At 53.9% G+C, this 22,424-nt stretch overlaps 11 protein-coding genes across 11 annotated transcripts; 7 read left to right on the plus strand and 4 right to left on the minus strand.

The window, feature by feature from the left end:
• Positions 1-249: 249 nt before the first annotated feature.
• On the plus strand, positions 250-2,019 carry LTS14_007103 (uncharacterized protein; the record flags this gene model as incomplete). Its single annotated transcript, XM_064839795.1, has 1 exon — positions 250-2,019. The coding sequence occupies one exon, from the start codon at positions 250-252 to the stop codon at positions 2,017-2,019; it is 1,770 nt and encodes a 589-aa protein (XP_064692554.1).
• Positions 2,020-2,350: 331 nt separating this feature from the next.
• On the plus strand, positions 2,351-3,049 carry LTS14_007104 (uncharacterized protein; the record flags this gene model as incomplete). Its single annotated transcript, XM_064839796.1, has 1 exon — positions 2,351-3,049. The coding sequence occupies one exon, from the start codon at positions 2,351-2,353 to the stop codon at positions 3,047-3,049; it is 699 nt and encodes a 232-aa protein (XP_064692555.1).
• Positions 3,050-3,460: 411 nt separating this feature from the next.
• Positions 3,461-4,105, plus strand: LTS14_007105 (uncharacterized protein; the record flags this gene model as incomplete). Its single annotated transcript, XM_064839797.1, has 1 exon — positions 3,461-4,105. One exon carries the CDS (start codon positions 3,461-3,463, stop codon positions 4,103-4,105), a length of 645 nt encoding a protein of 214 aa, XP_064692556.1.
• A 109-nt stretch (positions 4,106-4,214) lies between these two features.
• Positions 4,215-5,343, minus strand: CWC15 (complexed with cef1p; the record flags this gene model as incomplete). Its single annotated transcript, XM_064839798.1, has 2 exons — positions 4,215-4,362; positions 4,574-5,343. The coding sequence occupies 2 exons, from the start codon at positions 5,341-5,343 to the stop codon at positions 4,215-4,217; spliced, it is 918 nt and encodes a 305-aa protein (XP_064692557.1).
• Positions 5,344-5,548: 205 nt separating this feature from the next.
• Positions 5,549-6,481, plus strand: RRP45 (3'-5'-exoribonuclease; the record flags this gene model as incomplete). Its single annotated transcript, XM_064839799.1, has 1 exon — positions 5,549-6,481. One exon carries the CDS (start codon positions 5,549-5,551, stop codon positions 6,479-6,481), a length of 933 nt encoding a protein of 310 aa, XP_064692558.1.
• A 774-nt stretch (positions 6,482-7,255) lies between these two features.
• On the plus strand, positions 7,256-11,323 carry LTS14_007108 (uncharacterized protein; the record flags this gene model as incomplete). The annotated part of the gene is made up of 1 exon (XM_064839800.1): positions 7,256-11,323. The coding sequence occupies one exon, from the start codon at positions 7,256-7,258 to the stop codon at positions 11,321-11,323; it is 4,068 nt and encodes a 1,355-aa protein (XP_064692559.1).
• A 258-nt stretch (positions 11,324-11,581) lies between these two features.
• Positions 11,582-12,320, minus strand: LTS14_007109 (uncharacterized protein; the record flags this gene model as incomplete). The annotated part of the gene is made up of 2 exons (XM_064839801.1): positions 11,582-12,209; positions 12,262-12,320. The coding sequence occupies 2 exons, from the start codon at positions 12,318-12,320 to the stop codon at positions 11,582-11,584; spliced, it is 687 nt and encodes a 228-aa protein (XP_064692560.1).
• A 349-nt stretch (positions 12,321-12,669) lies between these two features.
• ALG5 (dolichyl-phosphate beta-glucosyltransferase) lies at positions 12,670-14,000 on the minus strand (the record flags this gene model as incomplete). The annotated part of the gene is made up of 3 exons (XM_064839802.1): positions 12,670-13,014; positions 13,065-13,823; positions 13,881-14,000. The coding sequence occupies 3 exons, from the start codon at positions 13,998-14,000 to the stop codon at positions 12,670-12,672; spliced, it is 1,224 nt and encodes a 407-aa protein (XP_064692561.1).
• Positions 14,001-14,650: 650 nt separating this feature from the next.
• On the plus strand, positions 14,651-16,064 carry LTS14_007111 (uncharacterized protein; the record flags this gene model as incomplete). The annotated part of the gene is made up of 2 exons (XM_064839803.1): positions 14,651-14,740; positions 14,871-16,064. The coding sequence occupies 2 exons, from the start codon at positions 14,651-14,653 to the stop codon at positions 16,062-16,064; spliced, it is 1,284 nt and encodes a 427-aa protein (XP_064692562.1).
• A 498-nt stretch (positions 16,065-16,562) lies between these two features.
• LTS14_007112 (uncharacterized protein) lies at positions 16,563-19,042 on the minus strand (the record flags this gene model as incomplete). The annotated part of the gene is made up of 2 exons (XM_064839804.1): positions 16,563-18,031; positions 18,553-19,042. 2 exons carry the CDS (start codon positions 19,040-19,042, stop codon positions 16,563-16,565), a joined length of 1,959 nt encoding a protein of 652 aa, XP_064692563.1.
• A 1,285-nt stretch (positions 19,043-20,327) lies between these two features.
• LTS14_007113 (uncharacterized protein) lies at positions 20,328-22,033 on the plus strand (the record flags this gene model as incomplete). Its single annotated transcript, XM_064839805.1, has 2 exons — positions 20,328-21,910; positions 21,994-22,033. 2 exons carry the CDS (start codon positions 20,328-20,330, stop codon positions 22,031-22,033), a joined length of 1,623 nt encoding a protein of 540 aa, XP_064692564.1.
• Between the last annotated feature and the right edge of the window lie 391 nt (positions 22,034-22,424).

Here is a 22,424-nt window from a genome sequence, read left to right on the forward strand (position 1 = left end):
TTACACCGACTACCTTCTGCACGACGCCACTTCTCATACACACCACGCCTGACTACAGACGGCGAGCAACGCACTGCAAAGCATACTCAACGGCAAGTTGGCTTCTCCATTACTCCTTCCTCAATCAAGACTTCGCTCTTCCGACTCATAACACGACTGCTACCTACTTCCTTCCATCAATTTCTTCTTCCACCACACCATTCTGCATCTTCGAGTATCTTGCCACAAGCAAGGTCTACTGCCAGCAAAATGGACGTCGACAAGGTGTCCTTCTACCCACTCCTCTTGGACCTCCTCACAGATATCAGCGAAGCACATTTCGTGGCGATAGATCTCGAATTGAGTGGCGTGCCATCCAAAGGCGCCCACAGCCAAGGCAAACCAACTCTCCAACAACGATATACCGAGACGAAAGAAGCCGCCGAGCGCTACCAAATCCTGCAATTCGGCCTCACGTGTGTCGAGCAGGATGTGGCAAATCAGAAATACATCCTCAAACCCTACAACTTCGACCTCAGCCCCGTCATCGCTGAGCGCGGTCTCGATATCGAACGCATCTTCAGCTACCAGTCCGGTGCAGCAGAGTTCTTGCTCAAGGTGGGCTTTGATATGGCGCGACCCTACACCCATGGCGTGCCGTACCTTTCCCGCCTCGAGACACGCGAAGCTCGAGACAAGCATGCCAAACGCCAGGACAAGAGCGCCCTAGCCGATATTCAGATCAAACCCACCGAACTCGAGTCCCTTGCTTTCCTCGAGCGAGTAAGGTCCGAGATCCGTGGCTGGCTCGCCTCGCCAACTTACGAAGCAACGAATTATGTAAACATTGCTCCTGTCGGTGCTGAGATCGTTAAGGATGCCGAAGCACCTGCTGAGCTTTCACGATTCGAGAAGCGTCTTGTTCACCAACTCGTGAGGGCTGAATTTCCGGATCTCGTAACGGTGAGCAAGCGTGGCTTCGTGCAGATCGTGCGTTTCGACAAGGAGCGCGAGGATAGTATCGCTGCCGGTCGCAAGCGGGACTCAGATGAGCGTATCAACCGGCAGAAGGGTTTCAGATGGATCATCGAAGCTTTGATGGGCAGCGATATCACTCGACTTGATCTGAGAGAGTGCGCCAGGTATCCAGTGACCGGCGAGCAGATATTCGCAGACATGGATGAATTCAAATCGCAGTTCCACCGCGCTCACGCTCTGATGTATCGAAATCCGCGAGTCTTGGTCGGTCACAATTGCTTCCTGGATTTCATCTACATCTACCGCACTTTCATCGGCCCTCTTCCGGACACCGTCGAGGAGTATCAGCGCAAGCTCCACTCGCACTGGCCTACCATCGTCGACACGAAGTACATGTCCACCCACAACTGCGGCGATATCAGCCCTGCGTCTTCACTCGAGCAGATCGCGGAGCAGCTGAGTGAGCAGAAGACTCCCACCATCGAGCTCGCGGCCGAGCACTCAAAGTACAAGGACGTCGAAGCCTTCCATGAAGCTGGTTTCGACAGCTATCTCACCGCTGGTGTGGCGGTCCGCCTGAGCAGCAAGCTAGAGAAGGCAGGACAGTATGTCGACGTGGACGCCAACGCGAACGACCCTTCTCTCAACACCTGGACCCTAGCAGGACAGAACTCCAGGGATGACACACCAGTCGAGATCAACCCCCTTACCATCTCTGACCCCTCCACTTCCTCCGTTTCCTCAGCGACTGCTGTAGCAGAAGACGGCTTCACGCCCTCCGTCCCAGGCGCGAAATGGAAACGTCGCGGCGATCCAACAGTAGCTGGTACTAGCGGCCCAGACGACTCCTTCAAGTACGATCCCAAGAACCTCAAGCATCGATACGTGCCTCCGCCTGCGGGAAGGGTGGAAGACGGGATGCCGGGGTTCGGGAGTGATTTCTGGCGTGTCTATGGCAATCGAATGAGAGTTTTCGGGACGGAGGAGGCGGTTTGTGTGCTCGATGCAGGCGGGAGTGGGGAGGGTAGTGAGGAGGAGGGACAGGGTGGCGTGCAGGTTTGAGGGATGGAGGTGGAAAATTGAGGAGATGGGACGGTTATTGTGGTTGTGGGAAGGTGGGAGTGGTATAGGCTGCGATTGCGGGTGCGAGCTATCCTGAGTACGTAGCCTGTCCAAGATCGGATTTGAGTCCATGATGGTCGGGAATTCACACTCGACTACATGTCACTGCAATTTCTCGGACGCTGAATGTCACCTTCTCGCTCCAAGCAGAGAACGAAAAATCCTACTATATATTCCAAGACTTGCCTCCCTTCTACCATCTTCTGATTATCTACACCCAGCAGACACAAACACAACTGTCGAAACTCCATCAACAGCAAACATCACCATCATGCCGACCACCTCCAAACCCAACTACTTTCTCCGCCTGCCCCTCGAAACCCGCCACCTGATCTACACCCACCTCTTCGCCTCCGCCGGCGAGAAAATCCCCTGCGTCCTCGACATCTCCCGCCCCGAAAACGTCTACTGCAAAGACTACAGCAACTCCGACCGGGAATTCATTGGCGAGGAGAATAAGATCGCGCTGTTGAGGACTTGCAAACAGATTCTTGTGGAGGCGAAGCCCGTGTTGTATGTTTCCACGTTATTCCAGATCGAATTCTATACGGAGGAGTGTGAGGACACGGAGGAGTCGTGGAAGGATTTGGGGGCGGTGGAGGAGTGTGACTTTTTGCGTCATGTTAAGTTCTTGCAGCTGTGGGTTACGGTGGGTAAAGTAAATGATCAGCATGAGCGGCTTGGGGTTCCGGGGTCGGATATGTGGCCTGCGGATTTCACGGCGGAGATGGTGGAGACGTTTGTCGAGATCGTCGGGAGTAAGGTCAGGGGTGGGATAGTGGTGGGGGGGTTGTCTGTGGTGTATGATGTTTTTGATTATGAGGGTGGTGGAGATTTGGTGGAGGTTTTGAGGGGGTTTGGGGGGTTGAGGGCTAGGGGGGGTTTTGAGGTGGATGTTTTATGGGGGCGTCGGAGGAGGTCGCGGCTATGGTTGAGGAGATTGGGGGGGGGTGTTGGTTGGCGAGGATGAAGACGAGGATGAGGAGGATGCATGAGGGGGCTGGATGGTTACAGAGGTTGTTGAGGTGGCGCTGATTGGCAGGCTCCATGTAGATGTGCTGGGGTTAGTATCATGGTAGCGCCTTCTATGGCAGCTCTCCTGAGATATTGGCGTATGCTATTACCACTACCAGCGACACTTGACCCCCAGGGTGCTTGAATCGCGTGAATTTGGAGTCTACGAATGGAGGTGAATGGTAAAGCCCGTTTTGGCAAGCACGCTTCCCCGTCTGCGGCGCACTACCTTTACATTTTAGCGCCAACAATACATATATCGAAGATCACTTTTCTGAATACCTCTCCTCACCAAAGCAGGCACCAGATCTTCAACAACACTCATCCTGTGCTCCTCGTACATCTCGACACGCAGGTCCCCACCAGCATGAGCCGCCTGCTAGAGCTACCCCCGGAGCTCCGCATCCATATCTACGAATTGGTGCTCCAGCCAAGTAACCCATCAGATCCTCATCACATATGCCGCATCCAGATCGTTCCCGATGGCCCGCTTCGCAGGAAATTTTCACTTTTCCATTCAAACGGTGCTTTAGCCTCCGTCTGCCGCACCATCCGCACAAAGTTCCTACCAGACCTGTATGCATCGACCCCATTCTACGTCAGCATCAATATTCGCCCCTCTAGCAACCCTCAGGATGGGCCGCGATCTGGTACTATCAAGGAGCATATGTTCTTGAGGCACGTTCGCCGGCTCACCTTGCGCATCACGATAGCCGTGTATGCGTACGACCAGGCTGCGCTGATCTCTGCTGGCGATCTCATAAAAGAACTGATCGCCACGATAGGAGTCGCCACAAATGGTCGTCTGGCTATCGATCGAGTCGAATTTCAACAGTTCTGCTCGGCCTATGGGAAAGGGCTTCACGGTACGGAGGCCATCGATGCGCTTCGTCTACTCAAGTCGTGCTGCCAGACAGAATTCGAAGTGTTCGCCAAAGGACTACCGAGGAGGCTCATCGAGGAAGTGGTAGCAGAGGCTGGAGGTGTACTATCCCGGTGCCACTCTGCGTAATCGCTCGAGATGTGGGACGGTACGCTGGCCATTACGCGAGTAGTGGCACGCAGTCGTACGGCATAGTAGGGGGGTTTTGTGGCGGTCCATAGTAGGCCTGCTGAGCCGGCTAGGAGGTTGTCGATGTTCCTGACCGTGAGTAGAACCATACAACATGGCCACCAGTGAGGTTGAACGTCTTCACGAGAATGGGCTTACCGGGCAGGAGATCAACGATACGGGACGAGTACCAGAAAGTGAGTAGTCTTTTGGCGAGTCTGAGGTATGCACGGAGTAAGCATGATCGGAGCATCGCCGCTTCGACACGAGCCACTGGCTTTTAGGATATCCATCACGGATCCTGTGTACTCTCGCAGTCATCAAGGGAGTATCAAATGGTATCCATGCCCACCAAAAGGCACAGCGGTGTTTGCCCAACCGAGCTCCTTCTCTCCCTGATCACCACTACCCCCAAATCATCGCACATACTTATCCATAAACCGCCGATGGAAGTCACTCCTCAACAAATCATTCACAAACCTCTTCTCCTTCCCCCTCTCCTCCGTCCCGCGTCCCTGATTCCTAAACACCACATCATCGTCCCAACGCCTCTTGACCCCATACTCCGCTCCTCCACCACCACTCCCACTCCCACCATTAAGAAGCGGATTGCCCAACGCAATATCCTTCTCCCGCTGCACCTCATCCTTCCTCGCCTGTTCCGCCGCAGCTTTCGCAGCAGCTTCGGCGCGCTCGGCTTTGATCTTGGCGAGTTCGGCCATTAGTTGGGCCGTTTCGTCTTCTTCGTCATCGTCGGAATCTGATTCCTCTGAGCTGGCTTCGGAGGCGGCATCGGAGTCGGCATCGATGTCTTTTGTTTCGGCTAGGATGCGGCGTTTTTTGGCCTCGTAGTCTTCTTTTTCTTCTGCTTCTGCGTCGCCGGTAGATGTCTCGGCGAGTTTGCGCTTGACACCGCTTTCTACCTCGTCGTCGGCGCCGCTTTTCATTCGTAACGCGGAGTCCTTGATATCTTCATCGTCGTCCAGCTCCCTCCCTTCCTTCTTCGCTTGTGCTTTCGCCTCACTTCGTAGCAATTCCGCTTTCAGATCCCTCCTCGCCTGTTGTTCCGGATTGCCTTGTAACGGCTGCCGGTATTTGAGGGTTTTGTGTGCAGGAAGTAGTCGTTGATGGTATGCCTCGCCACGAGCAGCTTCTTTGCCGCGTGCTGGGTCGAAGGTGGGACGATGGGCGGTAGTCATGTTAGCGATTGACTGGGAGAGTATGAAATGTCTTGCAGTATTGCAGGATAAATCGTAGATAGAAAGTCCAACTCACAGCTCAAGTACACATGACTCGTGCATGTATCAAAAACCACATGCGCACCAATCAAAATCCCCCACGGTCCATCTCCCACATTCAACCCACCATACCACCACCACAGTCTCTACAGAAGAAAACAAGACGATGCCCTCCGAAGTCACCCCCTCCACGAACAACCACGACTTCATCCTCACTGCCCTCCGTCAAAACCTCCGCCTCGACTCCCGTCCCCTCGACACCTACAGGCCTATAGACCTAACCTTCTCTTCCGACCCAGATACCTACGGCCAGACAGACGTCCGAATAGGCAAAACACGAGTCCTCTGCAACATCAGCTGCGAAGTAGGAGCACCATACCCAGACCGAAAATTCGATGGCGTCTTCACGATCAGTTGCGAACTTGGCCCTATGGGATCACCGGCGTGGGAGGTAGGGCGACAAGACCAGACGGAGATTATCTTGTCACGGATACTAGAGAAGACAGTACGGAGAAGTGGGGCGCTGGATACGGAGAGCTTGTGTATTGTGGCAGGACAGAAATGCTTTCACCTACGAGCAGACATACATATATTGGATCACGATGGGAATGTACTAGATGCCGCCTGTTTCGCCTTAATGGCAGCTCTATTACATTTCCGACGACCGGATGTCTCGATCGAGGGGGAGGAGGTCACGGTGTACAGTGTCAGGGAACGAGAACCGGTCAAGTTGACCATGACACATCATCCTTTTTGCATCACGACCTCCTTCTACCCTTCTCGACAAGGTTCGGACGATGATCTCATTAGTGTTCTTGACACCACACTGCAAGAGGAACAATGTCGGACTGGCAGTCTAACGATCTCGCTCAATCGGCATGGAGAGGTATGCAATATAGCCAAATACGGAGGCGTGGGGATCGAGGGGCTGAGCGTATTAACTTGTGTCAATGCCTCGTTGGAAAAGGCCAAGATGTTCGATCGCTTGTTGAAGGAGAGGTTGGCGGAGGATGAGAAAGCTAGGCAGGCGAAGATAGGGGCGATGGGGTTGGAGTTGAGTGCGGAGAATGAGAGGGTGATGGAAAGGCCGGTGGGGTGATTGGGTTGGAAGAATGTTGTGAATTTCCAAGCAGCGTGGCGTTGGAGGTTCAGCGTGAAATGTGTACGATGAGTATGATGTCAAAAGTCTACGGCGACTGACGAGCTGGTAATGCACGGCAAGGCTCAGAGCGCATCGAGACAAGCCATCCATGAATATAACAACAGAATAACTGAACGAATTGATGCAATGGTTGCTCGGAAGGGTACATCCACCATATCCACCCGAACTTCACTTGAACCGGCAACAACCACCATGACACGTGATGCCGGCGCTAGTTGAGAGGGCCTATAGTGCCTTTCTACCTTGGAAGTTCTTCGAATACAGCACCACTATCACAACACATCACATCACATCACACCACATCACTTCTTGCTCACAACTCTTACCAATCCTGAACAAAATGGACCATAGGCCTCTCATAAGGTGCTGATAACACTCAACTTCAGCGACAACAGGCCCACCATCTTCAGACACTTCATCTGTTGAGATAAAGGTACTTCGACTAGAGCGAGGTTGGAGGGAACATCCCAGGTACAGGGGAAAGGATCTCAGCACTAGATTGTATGGTCGGAAGGGCTTCACTTACATCACCAGAGCCGCCACCTTTCAGGTCGCCACAAGAACTCATCCTACTCATCCTCCCAACCCAACAGTCCACCAGCACATTCTATCTCCGATTCCACACCATCTATCTACCCCGGATGCTTCCTCGAGACACTCTCACAGAGCAGCGACTGGACGAATTCTCCGTTGCGGGCCATGGCGACGATGATGTCAGCTCACCGATCCTCCCTATTTGGTGGCCCCGGTACAGGCGCAAGCTGGGACTGCTCGTCTCTGACCGAGATCCCAGATCCATCTTCTGACGCCCTTGGAGCAGCGGAAGACAGCGATGAGTATGAGGGGATGGAAGATAATATCATCGTGGCAGCGGGTCCTTCGCTCTCTTTGCCTGGATCTCGTATCCCAAACACCAACATCAAGAGACAGATTATTGAGTTGAATGAGAGTGAGAACGAAGAGGACGAAGAGGAGGTGATAGACGACGAGATCATCGTCGTCTCTTCCTCATTATCAGGATCTAAACGCCGATGGGACGATGAGTCTACCACCACTCCAAGCAAAAGAATCAAAACCGAGTCTCCTACCCCTGAAACCAAGAGAGCGGGATCCAGCTATCTCCACGGTGTCTTCGCCTCCCGTACCAAGCGGACGACGTACCCGGTTGCTCCGCCTCGATCATTGAGCTCTGGAAAGGAAGTCAAGCCTTTTCAATTCACGAGGGTGGTGCAGCCGGCTAGGCACTCCGTTCCTGGTCTTAAAGTGGCTACGAAGAAGGCTACTACTCCGTTCATTGAGATCGAGGACTCGGATGAAGAGGCTGAAGTCGTTGCGGCGCCGTCTGTGATCGCTAGTTCGACATGTTCAACCAAAAGCCATGGTGAGCGGGGTACGACGACGGTGAAGGTTGAGGCACAGGTTGCACAACAAAAGGAGAAGCAGCGTCTGACTTCTTTACGGTTGAGGCAGGAGGCTATGGAGAGGAAGATGAAGGAAGATAGTCGGATCGAGGATGTCGATACCACTGATTGTGATGACCAGGTGCAGATGGCTGGAATAGAGAATACAGGAGCTGAGGCGCAGGACGAGGGCATGAAACCTAATGCAAAGGCTCCTGAGGACACAGCGAAAGCTGAAGCGACCACGGACTGCTCTATGAGCTTCGAAGGCTCTTTCGTGTCCAGCATTAATCCCATTCCGGCTCTGACAAGTATCTTTCGCAAAACAGTCAAGCCCGTTCCTGTCCTCAAGCTCAGGCCACCACCAACAGGTTCCGTCACCACGCACGTCCCGTCCCTGCTCCAGGACGAAGATGAAGAAGCACAGCGGAAGATCCGGCCCGCCAAAGCCAAACAGCGTGAGGAGAGTGTAGCAGCTCAGATCCGTGCGCACGCAGCAGAAGCCCGGAAAGCTGCACTAGCTGTCCGTGAGGCTCGGGAGAAGAAGGAGGTGGAGGAGAAGGCTGAGAGCGAGGCGCAGATTGCTAGGGAGGCGAGGCAGAGGGTTGCGGAGGCTAAGAAGCGAGAGGATGAGGCTAAAGAGAGAGAAGACGGGTGGAAGATGGTGATGGAGCGGAAGCGTCAGGAGGAGGCTGATAAGAGGCAGAAGGTTCATGATGATCTGGCGGCATTGAAAGCGGCTGGGGAGAGGAAGGAGAGGGTAAAGAAGGAAGCGGAGGCGAGGAAGAGGGAGGAGAAGATGAGGCGGAAGCAGGCTGAGGCGAGGAGTATGTTTGCTGGTCTACCCATCACTGGTGGACTAGCATTGCCTTCAGTACTATCCAAAGAGGAGCAGAAGGTTGGCGAGACTGCCGCGACTGGCCATGCAAAAATGGGGGACTGCACGGAGCCCGCTTCGGCGATTGCTGAGCTATCGGACTTACCTATACACAATGGAGAGACTGTCCAATCCGGCGTCGATCTCGAAAGCAAAGCGTCGCGCGAGGAGCGTGTCCGACACATGAAGGGGAGGAACGCACGCAATAAAGTCGCGGCTGCTGAACAAGAGCCAGCTGTGCCGGAACAGTCTGCTGATGCGTTTGCACCATTGCCGGCTACGACCACGAATCTACCCCCCACGAAGTCGTATTTCAAATCACTTGCGTCGGCCACAGGACCTATCAGCTTGACAAGTGCAGCTGGTACAGCCGCTGTCGCCAAGTCGAAACGTTCGCCAAGTGTCCGCAATAACGCCTTCTCCTGGAATGAAGACTATCACAAGAGCAAATATGGTACCAAACTGAGCACGATGACAACAGTCGACATCAAGCTCTTCGTCTGGTCAGAAGAGGGAGTACACTGGAATGAAATTGGCCAAATGTTTGCGGACTCAACCGGCCGTGAGTATGCTACCTACACTTTGCAGTGCAAAGTGGCACAGATAAGAGATACTCTGCTCGAGCTGGATTCAGAACCGGGGCTGCTCAACCGAGCGGTGCAGGGTGAGCACGATGCTCTGGCCGAGCTCAATGCGATGATCGATGCAAAGCGACCTACCTCTAAGTTTCAACGACCGGCTCCTGTCATCCGTCCCTCAGCTCCTATATCCCACCGACCAACCCAAACCGCTGTGCAATCAGGCCTCATAACAGCGGCGGACATTAAGCTCATGCGTCTGAGATCAAAAGGTATGATTTGGGCCAGCATCATGGAGGAGTCCGAGAATATGGACTTGCCATTTCGTAGCAAGGGTAGTCTGCGCAATCGATACAGACAAGCCAAGGAACTGGTCGAACATGCCGGCGTAGACGAGGTAACACTGGACGATATCGAAGCTGGAGACCAGGATGCGCTCGATCGGCTGAACGACGCCGTGCGTCTCACTCGACCTAATGGAGTGAAGACACCATCCACGCACTTTCGCCCAAATACTGCAAAGCATACTTCAAATAGCCGCAAGGTCGACCCAACCTTGGGAGAAATCGTCCCTCACGATATCCAGCTCATGCAGTGGCGAGATAGTGGCCTGACGTTTAGCGTAATTACAGGGCGGCTACAAGAACTCACAGGAGTCTATCGCGAGCATCACGTCGCACAGTACCGGTACAAGAAAGTCAAGGCCGCTATTGATCATGTCCGCTGGACGGGTGCGGTTGATGATGACCTGCTCGATGATGCGATGGTTGGAGAGCAAGCAGCGATCGAGAGGCTGAACATTGCGGTCCATGGGGTGTGGCCAGTACCGGAAATCAAGGTTTCTGGGAGGCGACCGAAAGTGCCATATACTGCCACCAAGCGAAATGGCTATCTCGTCTCTGGCGACCGCGGGCCAGCTGATACCAACTCGTCATTTTCGAGTGAGAGTATCGATGAGGACTTCTGGGCGAACACGAACGGTCTTTCTCTTGACTCACCAGTGGCTCGCGATACTACGGGTCGATCGACGGAGGGTGGCAAGACTATTGGTCCTGCCTTGTTCAGAGTATGCTTTGGTGCCTGGGCTGATCAAAACTGTCCAGAGAGCGATAGTGAGGAAGGGCTTAAGCATAAGGTGGAGAACAAGAATACTGTTGAGGACAAAGATAAATGCCACTATATCTATCAGGTGCAACGCCGCGAGATCAGTCAGGAAGAGGCCTTCGCAGAAGAGCCAGTCGACATCGAGGACATGCCTTGGCTTGATGTCGGCTTGCCTCTGGAGAGCTACCTCGAAGCAAACCTGAAGGCTGACAAGCAGGCGTTCGTATCGAATGATCCGGAGACAGCAACGGCCATTGCAAGAGGTGCGTTACACGACCGCCAACTGGATAAAGATGGACTCCGGTGCGCGAAGATGACGACAAAGGATGCTGGCGTGGTCGAAGTCAGAGTCGAGCAGCGGATGCGGTCTCACGGAGACGGGGTCCTGCCCAAGGCTTCAGCGTTCGAGTTATCAAGAACGGTCTTCTTCGTGAAGAGGAGTACGGCATTCAAGCCTCCTCCACCTGCAGACACGGAGCTGGAATTATTCGGCGAAGAACCGGAACGAGACTCAGCTACACCACCAGACGGAGTCACTGTCAAGAATGCCGTATACACCACCCTTGACCTAGCCAATGCTAAAGCTATCGACTATTTCACCAAAGAGGTCCAGTTCCCAATCGGTATCGACCCAAGCCTGACCAAGCGGGATACTTGGATCAACGCAGCGAAGGAGTCCTTTTGGCGTGAGTTGCGGGATAAGGGCGAGAAGGCTATGTTCGACCAGGAGGTTGGCTATCGAGATATGGACAAGGAGGTGCGGGTCTGGGTTGAGCCGGGTAGCTTGGATGGGCCAAGGAACATTCCGACGTCTAGATAGCTGTATACACATGTATCCACCTCGTGGGTCTTTCTCCCCAGCAACTCCTCAGTCACATTTCTTCATATCAATGTCCCCAAGCTCCCATATCAAGCACCTGCCGTTTCGATCGCATAAGTCTTCCGGAACAGTTGCACAGGCTCGTCTCACCGGCGTAGGAGACCCAGCCGCCCGATACCCGAGCACGGATCCCGCTATGCTGGCCCCGGTGTACAGCTGTAGCTAGTGATCGAAGACTCATTATGCTCAACCGAGCGCTTACTTCGAGCATCTGACACCCTCCTTGTGCTGATGATACTGACAAAGATCTAGCATGGCCAATTCCTCCCGGCCAACCAGCTTGCGATCCGTGCCATGCGATAACAACTCCTGTAGAATGCCAAGTCTCACATCTGAAGACCACTCAAATGTCTCTTGCATCTCCTTCAATTTCTTGTTCGACAGAACAGCTACGACAACCATGGTGGCAAACCTTCTGAGCCCTGGACTCTCCAGCGCATTTTCGTACATAAGGTTGAGTAGATTCGACGGGTGGATCCACAGTGTGACGGCTTGATCACGCATGTGATCAATCAGGGCGTTGGCCATTATGGGTGTCTCCCATCTGTCCGCAAGTATCCACAGTGTACAGATTGGCCAGAATTTTGATGTTTCACCGCTGGAGACAGGAAGTATGCGAAAGTAAAGCAAGCTGATGAAAGCTGCGACCGTATCGGCGTCCTCAGTGGGTAGGTTTACGACGCCGCTGGCTGCCTCAGCAAAGTTGCCGCAAATCGCTGCACGAAAGAAGCCGGAGAAAAATGTGATCAGGTCTTTGTGTACGAAGAAGGATTTGATATTCGGATGCTGGCCGACCTTGAGCTCGATGATGGTGTCTAAAGCTTCACTAGAAAATCTACGTCAGCATTTTGCAGGCTTGAGAGCAAGAAATCACTCACGTTGGTGGGTACTGATCCAACGTAGATGGCGGAGGTGTCTTCATGGAGAGCGGCGTCATGGTAGCGACGCTCCGCCTTTCGGAGCAATCCTGACCTCGATCTGATAGCTCGTTGTGCTTACCAGGGGTGGTGTTGGTGTGAGCGACGAGGCGGACTGTGGAAAGGATTGCACACAGCTGAAGCAAGGCGCTTCGAGCACGGACCAGCCGTAGTGAAAGTGGCAAGCAGGGCCGGCTTCGTCTTCTCGGCTTATATGGTATTTCACATGCTTCGTTGGCCCGAAGTCCTGCATAGAGGCTGTCGCATCGTCCTCCAGGCGTCCAGATGCGCTCGCAAGGGCAGGAATGTGGTGCATTGTGTCTGCCATTATGCCATAAGCGTTCAGCTTTGGGACACCTTCTTACTGACCTAATCACGACTATATATCCCCAACCCCCAGCAGACCCTCAGCACAGCCAGCCCAATCGCCATGCCCAGACTATCTTTGATCACATTCAGCTTGCTGCCCTGCACTTCCTTCCATCCGATCGGTACCTCGACCATTGGGATATCGGCGCTCTCGGCCAGCATCAGCATCTCGACATCGAAGATCCATCCTTCAGAGTGCATATAAGGTATAATGTAAGGTAACGAAGGCCGAGAGAACAGCTTGAAGCCGCATTGTGTATCCTTGATCGTTGCCGTTTTCTCGGTAGTCAGGAGCCAGATGCAGAGGTGAAAGGCACGCATGAGCATATTGCGGAGGAGTGATCGCTACAAACAAAGTCAGTCATAGATTACCACAGTAGGCCCATTGCACACACCTTCACAACAGCCTCAGTACCAACCATATGTGCCCGCGAGCCCACACCCACCGCCCGCCCTTGCTTGTCCTTCGCCTTCTCACAGCCCACCACCAATTTGCCAAGATCGCCAAACCGACTTGCACCATCCGCATCGGCGAAGACCACATATGTCCCTCTCGCATGCCTCATACCATGTGTAACCGCACCACCTTTACCTCTATTCTCCTCCAGCTGCACGACTCTGATAGCACCAGGAGTAATATTCGTCGGCCTTCCCGCACCATTCCATGGTCCCTTAGGTGTAGGCGCGGGCTTATTGAGCTGGTGTGTCCTCGCGAAGTCCAGAGCTATCTCCACCGTCTTATCCTTGCTTCCGTCGCTCACGATGAGGATCTCCCAGCCTCTGTTCGGGTCACCTTGCCGTCCACTAGCTTGCAGACTACCATTGCTACTGCTTTTGCTGACAGTCCCGTGGTGTCCGTATTGCTCTTCCAGGTACTCCACTGCCTCTTCCAGCATACCTGGTAACCGATCCTCCTCGTTATATGCAGGTACGACTAGACTCATGAACACTTCTGCGTCTCGGATCTGATGTGCTTCGTCGATGGAGATTTGTTTGCGGTCTGCCATTTCTCGGAGAGCGAGGTAGTTGTCGTACCAACATGTTAGCGGCTGTGGTGTTGAGGTTTTGCCATTGGCTTGACATGTGATATACTGCTTCTCGGATCGCCTAGGTGGTCGAGGGTCTTTGACATAGTCTCGTAGTGCGACGATGAGCTGTTGCGTCATTGATCAGTCTCTGTACCTTCAGGAAAGGCAGATGGGCTTGCATACCAATATGGGAATACCACATATGAAGACAAATGCTAGACCCGCCCATGCTCCAATAGGTACTGAGGTCAGAGTGTCGATGATTGACCATGTCGTTGCATTTATACTACCTGCAGAGTCCATGATGCCGGTTGCAGTTGTTCAAGTCTTCCAATGTTACCGCAAGACCATGATCAGACCTGCCAGTGCCACAAGCGACTCGAGTGCACATGAGAGATCAATATATCAGAACAATATATGATTGATCGACAGGGTCAAGCATTGGAGACAGCTTGCATGGGCGATCTCGGCTGTGGCGCTGGTCGGAAACGCCTCACTTAATAATCCTCATCCTCCAGCAAAACCTCCCAATAACACCTCCTTCAGGATGTTGATGAGCAGGTGCTATGATATCCATGGCTTGTATGCAGCACGACAACACATCTACACTACTTCTGCATAGCCTGTGAGCACTTTCAGGGTGGACTCACAGCTATTGCGCGTGACAGACTTGACAGTCCAGTCGTGATCACCAAATCGATTGCCTCGACCCGACCTCGAGATGCAAAGATGCTAGGCCTTTGTAGATCCACCGAACTCCTCCGTCATGACCTTTACGCTTGAGCCCACTGGACTGCCAGGCTGGATCTCCCTTGAGCTGTTGACTGCCAACATCTCCTGAAGCATCACAAGTACCACTCCCGGGACTCCTGATCGGCGGAGTTCTTCCACATTGCCACAATATTGCCATGAGCTCCACGTTGCAGACGATACTTATGATACCACTCCCATTGATGGCTGTGAGGCAGTACGAGTCCCCCAACACTGCAAGAGCACGTGACGGGCACCCAACAACTCTGGACCCAATAACATTCACCTCAAAGGTAAGACAAGACGCACGTTCCTCTATTTCTTCCTCTCTTCCCCTCAAAAAGGTTGCCCTGCGCCCTTTGTGCTTGTAGGTAAGCAAATTACCAGACACCACACTCCTCGTGAGCCTGCCTTTCACTTCAGATTGCAATGGCCGAGAACACGATGACACTGCCTATATCCCGGACTCGGGATCGCGCCACGCAAGGTCCTAGTGGCGACGCCCAGAGTCCCAGTGGAGATGCTCAAGAACGCCCCTATCAGCTCTCGCAGCAGCTCAAAATGTGGCGGGACGAAGTGCGCGAACTTCAAATGTTTTTGAGGCGAACAGCGCAAGTTCAGGCACATCAAAATGGAAACAGCGAAGCCCACGTCCCCGGTGAGGAGGCTAGTGTCGACACCAGCAACGCTGACGTAGCTGCTGGCTCTGTCAAGGAGACCGTCGAGATTATGGTCGGCCTGGATACTGCTAAGGAGACGTTTATCATGGACAAGCAGGCCCTGTGCGCCAGCTCAAGGTTCTTCAACAGTATCCTCTCGGGTACATGGAGGGAAGCTGGACAGCAAGCGAATGACAACAAAGTGTGTCTCAAGAACGTTGAGCATGCGACATTCGAACAATTCACAATGTTCCTCTCCGTGCCCGACAGTAAACAGCCGCCCGCCAACCTCGCGATCCTACTCGACTACGATGCCATCGCCAAACTCTACGTCTTCGCGAGACGGTACCTAGTCAACGGCCTTCAAGACCTGCTGGTAGATACTTTCCGATACCGTCTTCAGGTGGTGCCACAACTACTGGAGCCCGCCACGGTGTCATATATCCAGAAACACGCCGGCGAGAACTCCAAGCTTCTCCTATTGCTGATGCACTACACGGGCATGACGCTCGTACCCTACATGGACCGCAGCCAAGCCCCGGCGTCGATGAGGTGGTACCACGGCATCACGACAGATATCAGCAAAACGCTTTTCCGCCGGACCCGTGTCCCACCATCACCGATTCAATGGCAAGCCTACCTCCAAGGACCCTGTAGATGGCATGTCCACGACGACGGCGTTCTCTGCGAACAGGAGCACGACCATATCGGGCACCTCAAATCTGAGCAGAGGTCCCTAGAGAGACGACAAGAGAGATCTGAGGCCCGGCGGAAACGCTCTCTGAGCATTTCCACGACGCTGGTCCTCGAGGCTCGCAAGCGTTCGAATCTTCAGATGAATGAACCAGCAGGGCCGGATTTGTCGACCGCGCGTGATACTCGCTTGCAGACCCCACCGCCTGAGGACTCGGATGCGGACCCAGCGGATAGCGTTTTCGGGGACGATGACGAGGAATGACTGCATACGACAACGGCGCGGCGTTATTGAGGGATCGAGCAAGGGTACACAGTTCCTTACGTCTAATGACATAGATCACGGGCGTGCAGCACGTACATCGCACCGGACACTACCTGGACATGTCCTCTTTTCCCGTCTTCGAAGACTTTGCACTACTCCACACTTCTATGGCCAGCTTGGTTTGCGGCCACTACTTGGACAATCTTTCAATTCTCCACGACTTTTAAATTTAACTGGGTATACAAAATGAACGGCGTACTGGGCGGTGCTACGGAAGCTGAGAACGCCACATGCGGAGACTACACAGCGGGACTACATGCTGGGTCTGCGAGCACTCATACATCTCAAGGCGTCAAGAGGGCATGGAACATCAAAGGGCGAGCACAGCACTCCACAGCATAAGCAGCATATTTATACATATACCAGGTTGGACTGTTACTTCAACAAGACTAGACGCACCTGCTAAATGTCGTTCTTATCGAGAACAAACCCTTCCATTCAATTCGCCACATTAATCAGCATAGATTTTGTGAAAAGATACTCCTCGATCCCCTGCGTCCCCCCCTCGCGCCCGAACCCGGACCCCTTGACCCCGCCAAAAGGCGACTCGCACGCACTCAGCATCCCCAAATTCACACCCACCATCCCCACCTCCAAGGCCTCCGCCACGCGCCAACTCCGCGCCATATTCTCCGTGATCACAAAGCTACCCAAGCCGACATCGCAGTCGTTCGCGAGGGCAATCACCTCCTCCTCTGTTTCGAACTTATATAACCCGACTACGGGAGCGAACGTCTCTTCGCGGGTGGTGAGCATCTTGGTGTTCATACCCGTGATGACGGTAGGTTGGAGGAAGTAGCCCTTGCCCATCCCCTCCATGGCTTTCCCACCGTACACCACCTCCCCACCATGTTTCTTCGCATCCTCAATATGAGCCACTGCCTTCTCCACCGCCCGTTCGTGCGTCAGGGGTCCAACAAAAACATCACTATCCGTCCCCGCACCCACCTTGAGCGTCTTGATGCGCTCAGTGAGCTGCTTAGCAAACTCATCGTAAATCCCCGCCTGCACAAAGACCCGATTCGCCGTCACGCAAGTCTGACCCGAATTGCGGAACTTCGCCAGAACAGCCGCCTCAACAGCCGTACTCATCTTCGCGTCGTCAAAAACGATAAAGGGACTATTGCCCCCGAGTTCCAAACTCAGCTTCTTAAGCGTAGAGGCACACTGCCGCATCAGCAACTTCCCCACCCGCGTGGAACCCGTAAAAGAAAGCTTATGCACCTTGGGATTCACACAAAGCTCCTCCCCCACCTCCGCGACCGTCGTCAAACTCGTGATCAGATTGATCGTGCCTTTCGGAAACCCAGCCTCCTCGGCCAGCACAGCCTGCGCAATCGCACTCAACGGCGTCTCGCCGGCAGGTTTCCACACAGTCGTACACCCCGCGGCGAGCGCAGCGCCGCATTTCCGCGTGATCATCGCAATAGGGAAGTTCCAGGGGGCCAAACAGGCCGCGACGCCGATAGGTTGTTTGAAAGTGACGATGCGTTGGTTTTGGTTGGCAGGGGGCACGACTTGGCCGTGTATCATTTCAGCTTGGGTGGCGAACCACTCAAGGAAGGAGGCGCCGTAAACGACTTCGCCTTTGGCTTCAGTCAACGTCTTACCGTTCTCCAGCGTCATTATCAAAGCTAGATCGTCCGCGTTCTCAAGGCAGAGATCCGACCATTTCCGTAGCATCCTCGCGCGCTGCCGGGCGGAGGTGGTTTTCCAGGATTTAAAGGCCGTGTGCGCGGCGTCGACGGCGAGGGCGGTGTCGTGTTTGTCCATTTCGGGGAGGGTGGCGAGCTTGTCGAGGGTGGCCGGGTCGACGACGTCGAAGGTGCTGGCGCTGGAGGCGGAATCGACCCATTCGCCGTTGATGAGGCCTTTGTGCTTGAGGAGGTTCTTGTTTTTGACATCGTCTAGGGTTTTCTTTTGGTTGGCCATGTTGGTGGTGGTGTGCGGGTTAGTGATGTGCGTCAATGCAAGATGTGGTGAATGGGAATGCTATGAGTGCAGAGAGGAGGATGCATTGGGTGTAGTAAGCTGTGAATTAGGTATAATACATATCTCATCTGCGTCGTACTGTCATCTACGGCCACTCGCAATCATCTTCCGAGGTAGTACTGGTATGGCCATCGTCATGCGGGGAAGAGCTTCAGTGAGCTGCTCCTTCTCGATCGAGCTGATCCTTCTCGATCGAGCTGACAGGACGGCCCGTGCCGTTACATTTTCTCATGCTTATGGTCCACGGCTCGAGAACTTTCCTGGGCATCCTCTAACGGGCCTCTCGCTTCGCAACGATCTAGACTATTCTTTCCAACAGCCAGACTATTCTGTTGCTCAGTGGTCGGATACTGAGCGTTCCTAGCCCATACAGTTTTAATTATGAAGAATCTTTTGCTTCCAGGCCCTGCTCAGACATCGTCGCCCGATCCCTTACGCTTCTTGCTCGTGCTCTTCTTCCTGGGCTTCGCGTCCTCGGTATCGCTATCAACCTCTTGCTTCTTACTCGTCTTAGCCGGCGCATCAGGCACTTTCACCGCAATCTCGTTCAAAAAGTCGAAATTCTCGTTGCCCTGAATCGCACGCTTCATATGCTGTGCCTGGATCTTCTTTGGACCTTTGCCGCCGCCTCCTGCTCCACCACTGGCTTGTTGGGCGGATGCGGTGATGAGTCGAATCATGAATAGTTCGAGGGCTCGACTGACGACGTGAGGGGTAACTTGGGCGACTTTCCCGATGTCTTCGTCGGCTTGCATGATGCGCTTGATTCGGGCGACAGGGAAGGAGGTTTTGAGGTGGACGCCGAGAGTTGCGTCGGGTAGGTCCTGACCGAAGGGTTGTTGCTGGCCGTTGTGTGCTCGCTTCGAGTCGTGCGCATCCATCATCCACTCGTCTTCGTGCGCCTCTTTCTTCATTGCTCGTGCCATGTCGGTGGAGTGTTGGCTATTGTAGTTATATATCTCCTGCTGTGGTTGCTGGAATTGTGGCACAGATGTCGGAGAAGAGCTCACAGTTCCAGCAAAGCCGTGACTAGAGTATGAGGCGCTCGAGAAACGATTGTGTTGGGGTTGATAGTGTTGTCCAAAAGAACCAGTAAAACGTGGCGATGGTTGTACTGTGGGATTTTGTTTCAAGCCCGATAAATCTGGTGATTGTGGGGCGTGGAGGAGCGAGGAAAGGTCTGGACTTTGTGGTCGATAATCCATGCCGAATTCATGGCACAATTCACAGAACAATATATCTTGAGGATTGGTGGCGCGACTGGGGCCAGCGCCAACACGCGAAGGTGCGAGTACGTACTGCCTCTCTCACGTTCCTTCCTAGAACAATAATCCAATGTTGCCAAATGCAAACAAAGCTACTGGTAGTGAGCTGCAGAGATGACGTATAAAATTGGTCCGAGCTTGGGGCTGGGGCCGGGGCTGAAAGTGGTGCGAGAGATGGAAAAGTGCGGCTCGTCGTGAAAGCGAGGGGAGTTTGTGCTGCTTTATGCTAATCTCTCCAACTGTCAACACCACAGCTCGCCAAAACAAGGCTAAGCTACTTTAGGGAGCTGTTCTTCACCTCCTGGGAAGCCTTTTGCGAGGAGATCTTCAACCACGATCCAACATGGCGGCTGTCTTGGGACATCTTAGTTAAATGGTAGTGAAGGCGTTTGCCATATCTGACTCCTCCATCTCAAGCAGTAGACCACGTACACCGAGAGTTACAGGGCCCAATGTGCGACGCGGACAGATGCAACGCGCTGTAGCCACCACTTCTATACCATCAATATGATCGTCCGTACCCAGCATCCCCGTCCGCTCTTGAAATACTGGACACTCGCCGGCCGACTTACCAGCTTGCGGTGCTCGTCTTCCTGCCTGAGAGACGTACCAGTCAGGCCGCTCTGATACATGCGATGCATGGTAACACTCCACATCAAGACCCACCAGCGACGTCGGGATCCTACATCTTGCCCTGTCAAGCGTGCGTCGTAGGCAACAAGTTCATGTGATCTGCCGCGGTGTCAGACCCGTGTCTGGACTATGCAGGAGCGTACCCCGGTCTGTTGGGCATGCAAATGGTGGCGTGCAAACGACCTAGCCGTCGATTGAGTGGCATACAACCGAACATGCGAACTCACTCGTCATTCATCTCTTCTCCTGTCTCCCTTCGCTTCTTTTCCTTCACCTCCTCCACCTCTTCTGCACTTCCAATACGCTTGCCGATATGGCGGTAAGGTACCCCGACTACTACAGACCAGACCCTCTCATCACAAACGGCGCTCACGAGGAGTTCCCCCCCAGTGCCGAAGCGCGACAGCTTAGCAATCACGACGTCTACAGGTACTGCTTCGCCTGGATCAGACGCGGATGGTGTCACCTTGGACCTCAGCGCTGCAAACACCGCCATGAAATGCCTGGCGAAGATTGGGTGAGACAGCACTTGCCGTATATTCAGCACTATCCTCCTCGATGGTACCTCGCTCAAGATGTCACTCGCCACCCTGCTACCGCAAACGATGGTGTGGACCAGCGTCTCGTGCCACAGAAAACGACGATGGTGGCCCAACCAGGCTCTGCTGCAGGCTGCCATGTGGCTACACTGCCCAGCACGACACCCGTCGACATAGCGCCTCCCGAAGACCCTCTAGCCGCGCTTACTACGGCACTCCACACAGCCCAGCAAGATCTTCCCAGTTCTGCAGCCGACAACAACCCTACCAGGCCTGACACAATTACCACAACTGCTCCCCCAAGTACCGTCTTAGACACAACAGACACAACCATCACGGTAAGTACCGGCGATCACCACACTCGAAAGTCGAGGTCCAAATCCAAGAAAGTGGGTTGGGCCTGTTCCCGCAAGATCAGTGCTTCTTTCGACGAAGCAGGCAGAGTCACCAGGCAACGACGGACCAAGAACATTGCCGATATCTCATCCATCTGCGGCGAGGATTACACGACATGGCTCCCCGGGTATGCGACTCCAACGGAGATCGTCGCTGGTACGGCAGAGTCTAATCCAGTCGTGCTCAAAATGGCTCAGCATTGGCCGACGATGCTGCTCGAGCTTATAACCAACCTTGCCACGAGCACCAAAGGCGACCTGCCAACAATGCATGCTTGTATCCGTCAATCCTACGATCTTTTGCCAGACCACCGACGGGGCATCATCAAAGGCTCGAGGACTACGGGTGCACTCTATGAGCTGATGCGACAGGCTTGCAACATCGCCTCCGAGGTCGCGCGAGCACCTTCCGTCGCACTCGGTCCGATCGTCAGCACGTATACGTTACGTCGCTCCCGCGCCGCACCAACAACAGACGACGGTTGCGCAGAAGAAATGATCACCCGCCGCACAACTCGTGGCCTTGCGACAGGTCGCTGCACTTCCTACTATCCCGACGCTTACGACGAAGACGACGAAGAATTTCTGCCCACCATCGACGAGCACGATGAACAACAAGATCTCAAGGATCAGATCCGCTGCGACACACCGGAGCCAGCACGAAAACGTATCAAGATCGAGACAGACAACCCCTTGACACCTGCCCTGACTCGCCTCTCCACATTTTCCGAGCGAAGCGGCCCTATCACAGAGCAGGGCCTTTCGAGGGACCTCAGCGCCCCGAACCCAATCCCGATACCAATGTCGCTAGCCCCGCAGCAGCAGCAGAGCACGAGCGTGGCGACCAACGTCAGCACCACAGGTCTCGACATTGCAGACCTCGAGGACGCTTACGAGATCGCGGAATTGAAACTCGCGGCCAAGGAGGCGAAGGCTGTTCTGGACGCAGCAAGGCGGAAGAGGTAAGTTTATCCTTCCTTATGCCCTGAAGTAATTGTGCTGTGCAGTATATGTGAATACTGAAAGATTGATTGCTTGGTTATAGTGCTGGGACTTCGGCAGCTGCCGCGATCGGGCTGGATTGAAAGATGCCATAATGCGTGTACAGGTATGTTGTGGTAGGGTATCGTGGATTATACTTTTTCCGAGCAGGCGCTGAGTCCTGGTGCCGCTATATCGGGAAGTGGTGGGTATTGCTTGAGGTCGGTGGGCGGAGAAGATGGCAGGTAGAGAGAGGAATTATTGTCTGGCAGATGTGTATGGGTGCGGGCTCTTATGGATCGTGACTCATAATACGCAATTGCACGGAGAATGCGCACATACCTTTCGTCTATTGCGCATAAGTTGTGCCATTCTTCTTTCTCGACTATCGTAGCTTCACCACCTTCTGCTATTCCGCCACCGGTCATATGACTGTCTACGTTCGCTTTACCGCCATGTATACGGAGCACGAGCAGTCTTCGACTACGATCTGCT

Source organism: Recurvomyces mirabilis, assembly GCF_035927965.1.
Source record: "Recurvomyces mirabilis strain CCFEE 5264 chromosome Unknown scaffold_19, whole genome shotgun sequence".
Classification (NCBI taxonomy): Eukaryota; Fungi; Ascomycota; class Dothideomycetes; order Mycosphaerellales; family Teratosphaeriaceae; genus Recurvomyces; species Recurvomyces mirabilis.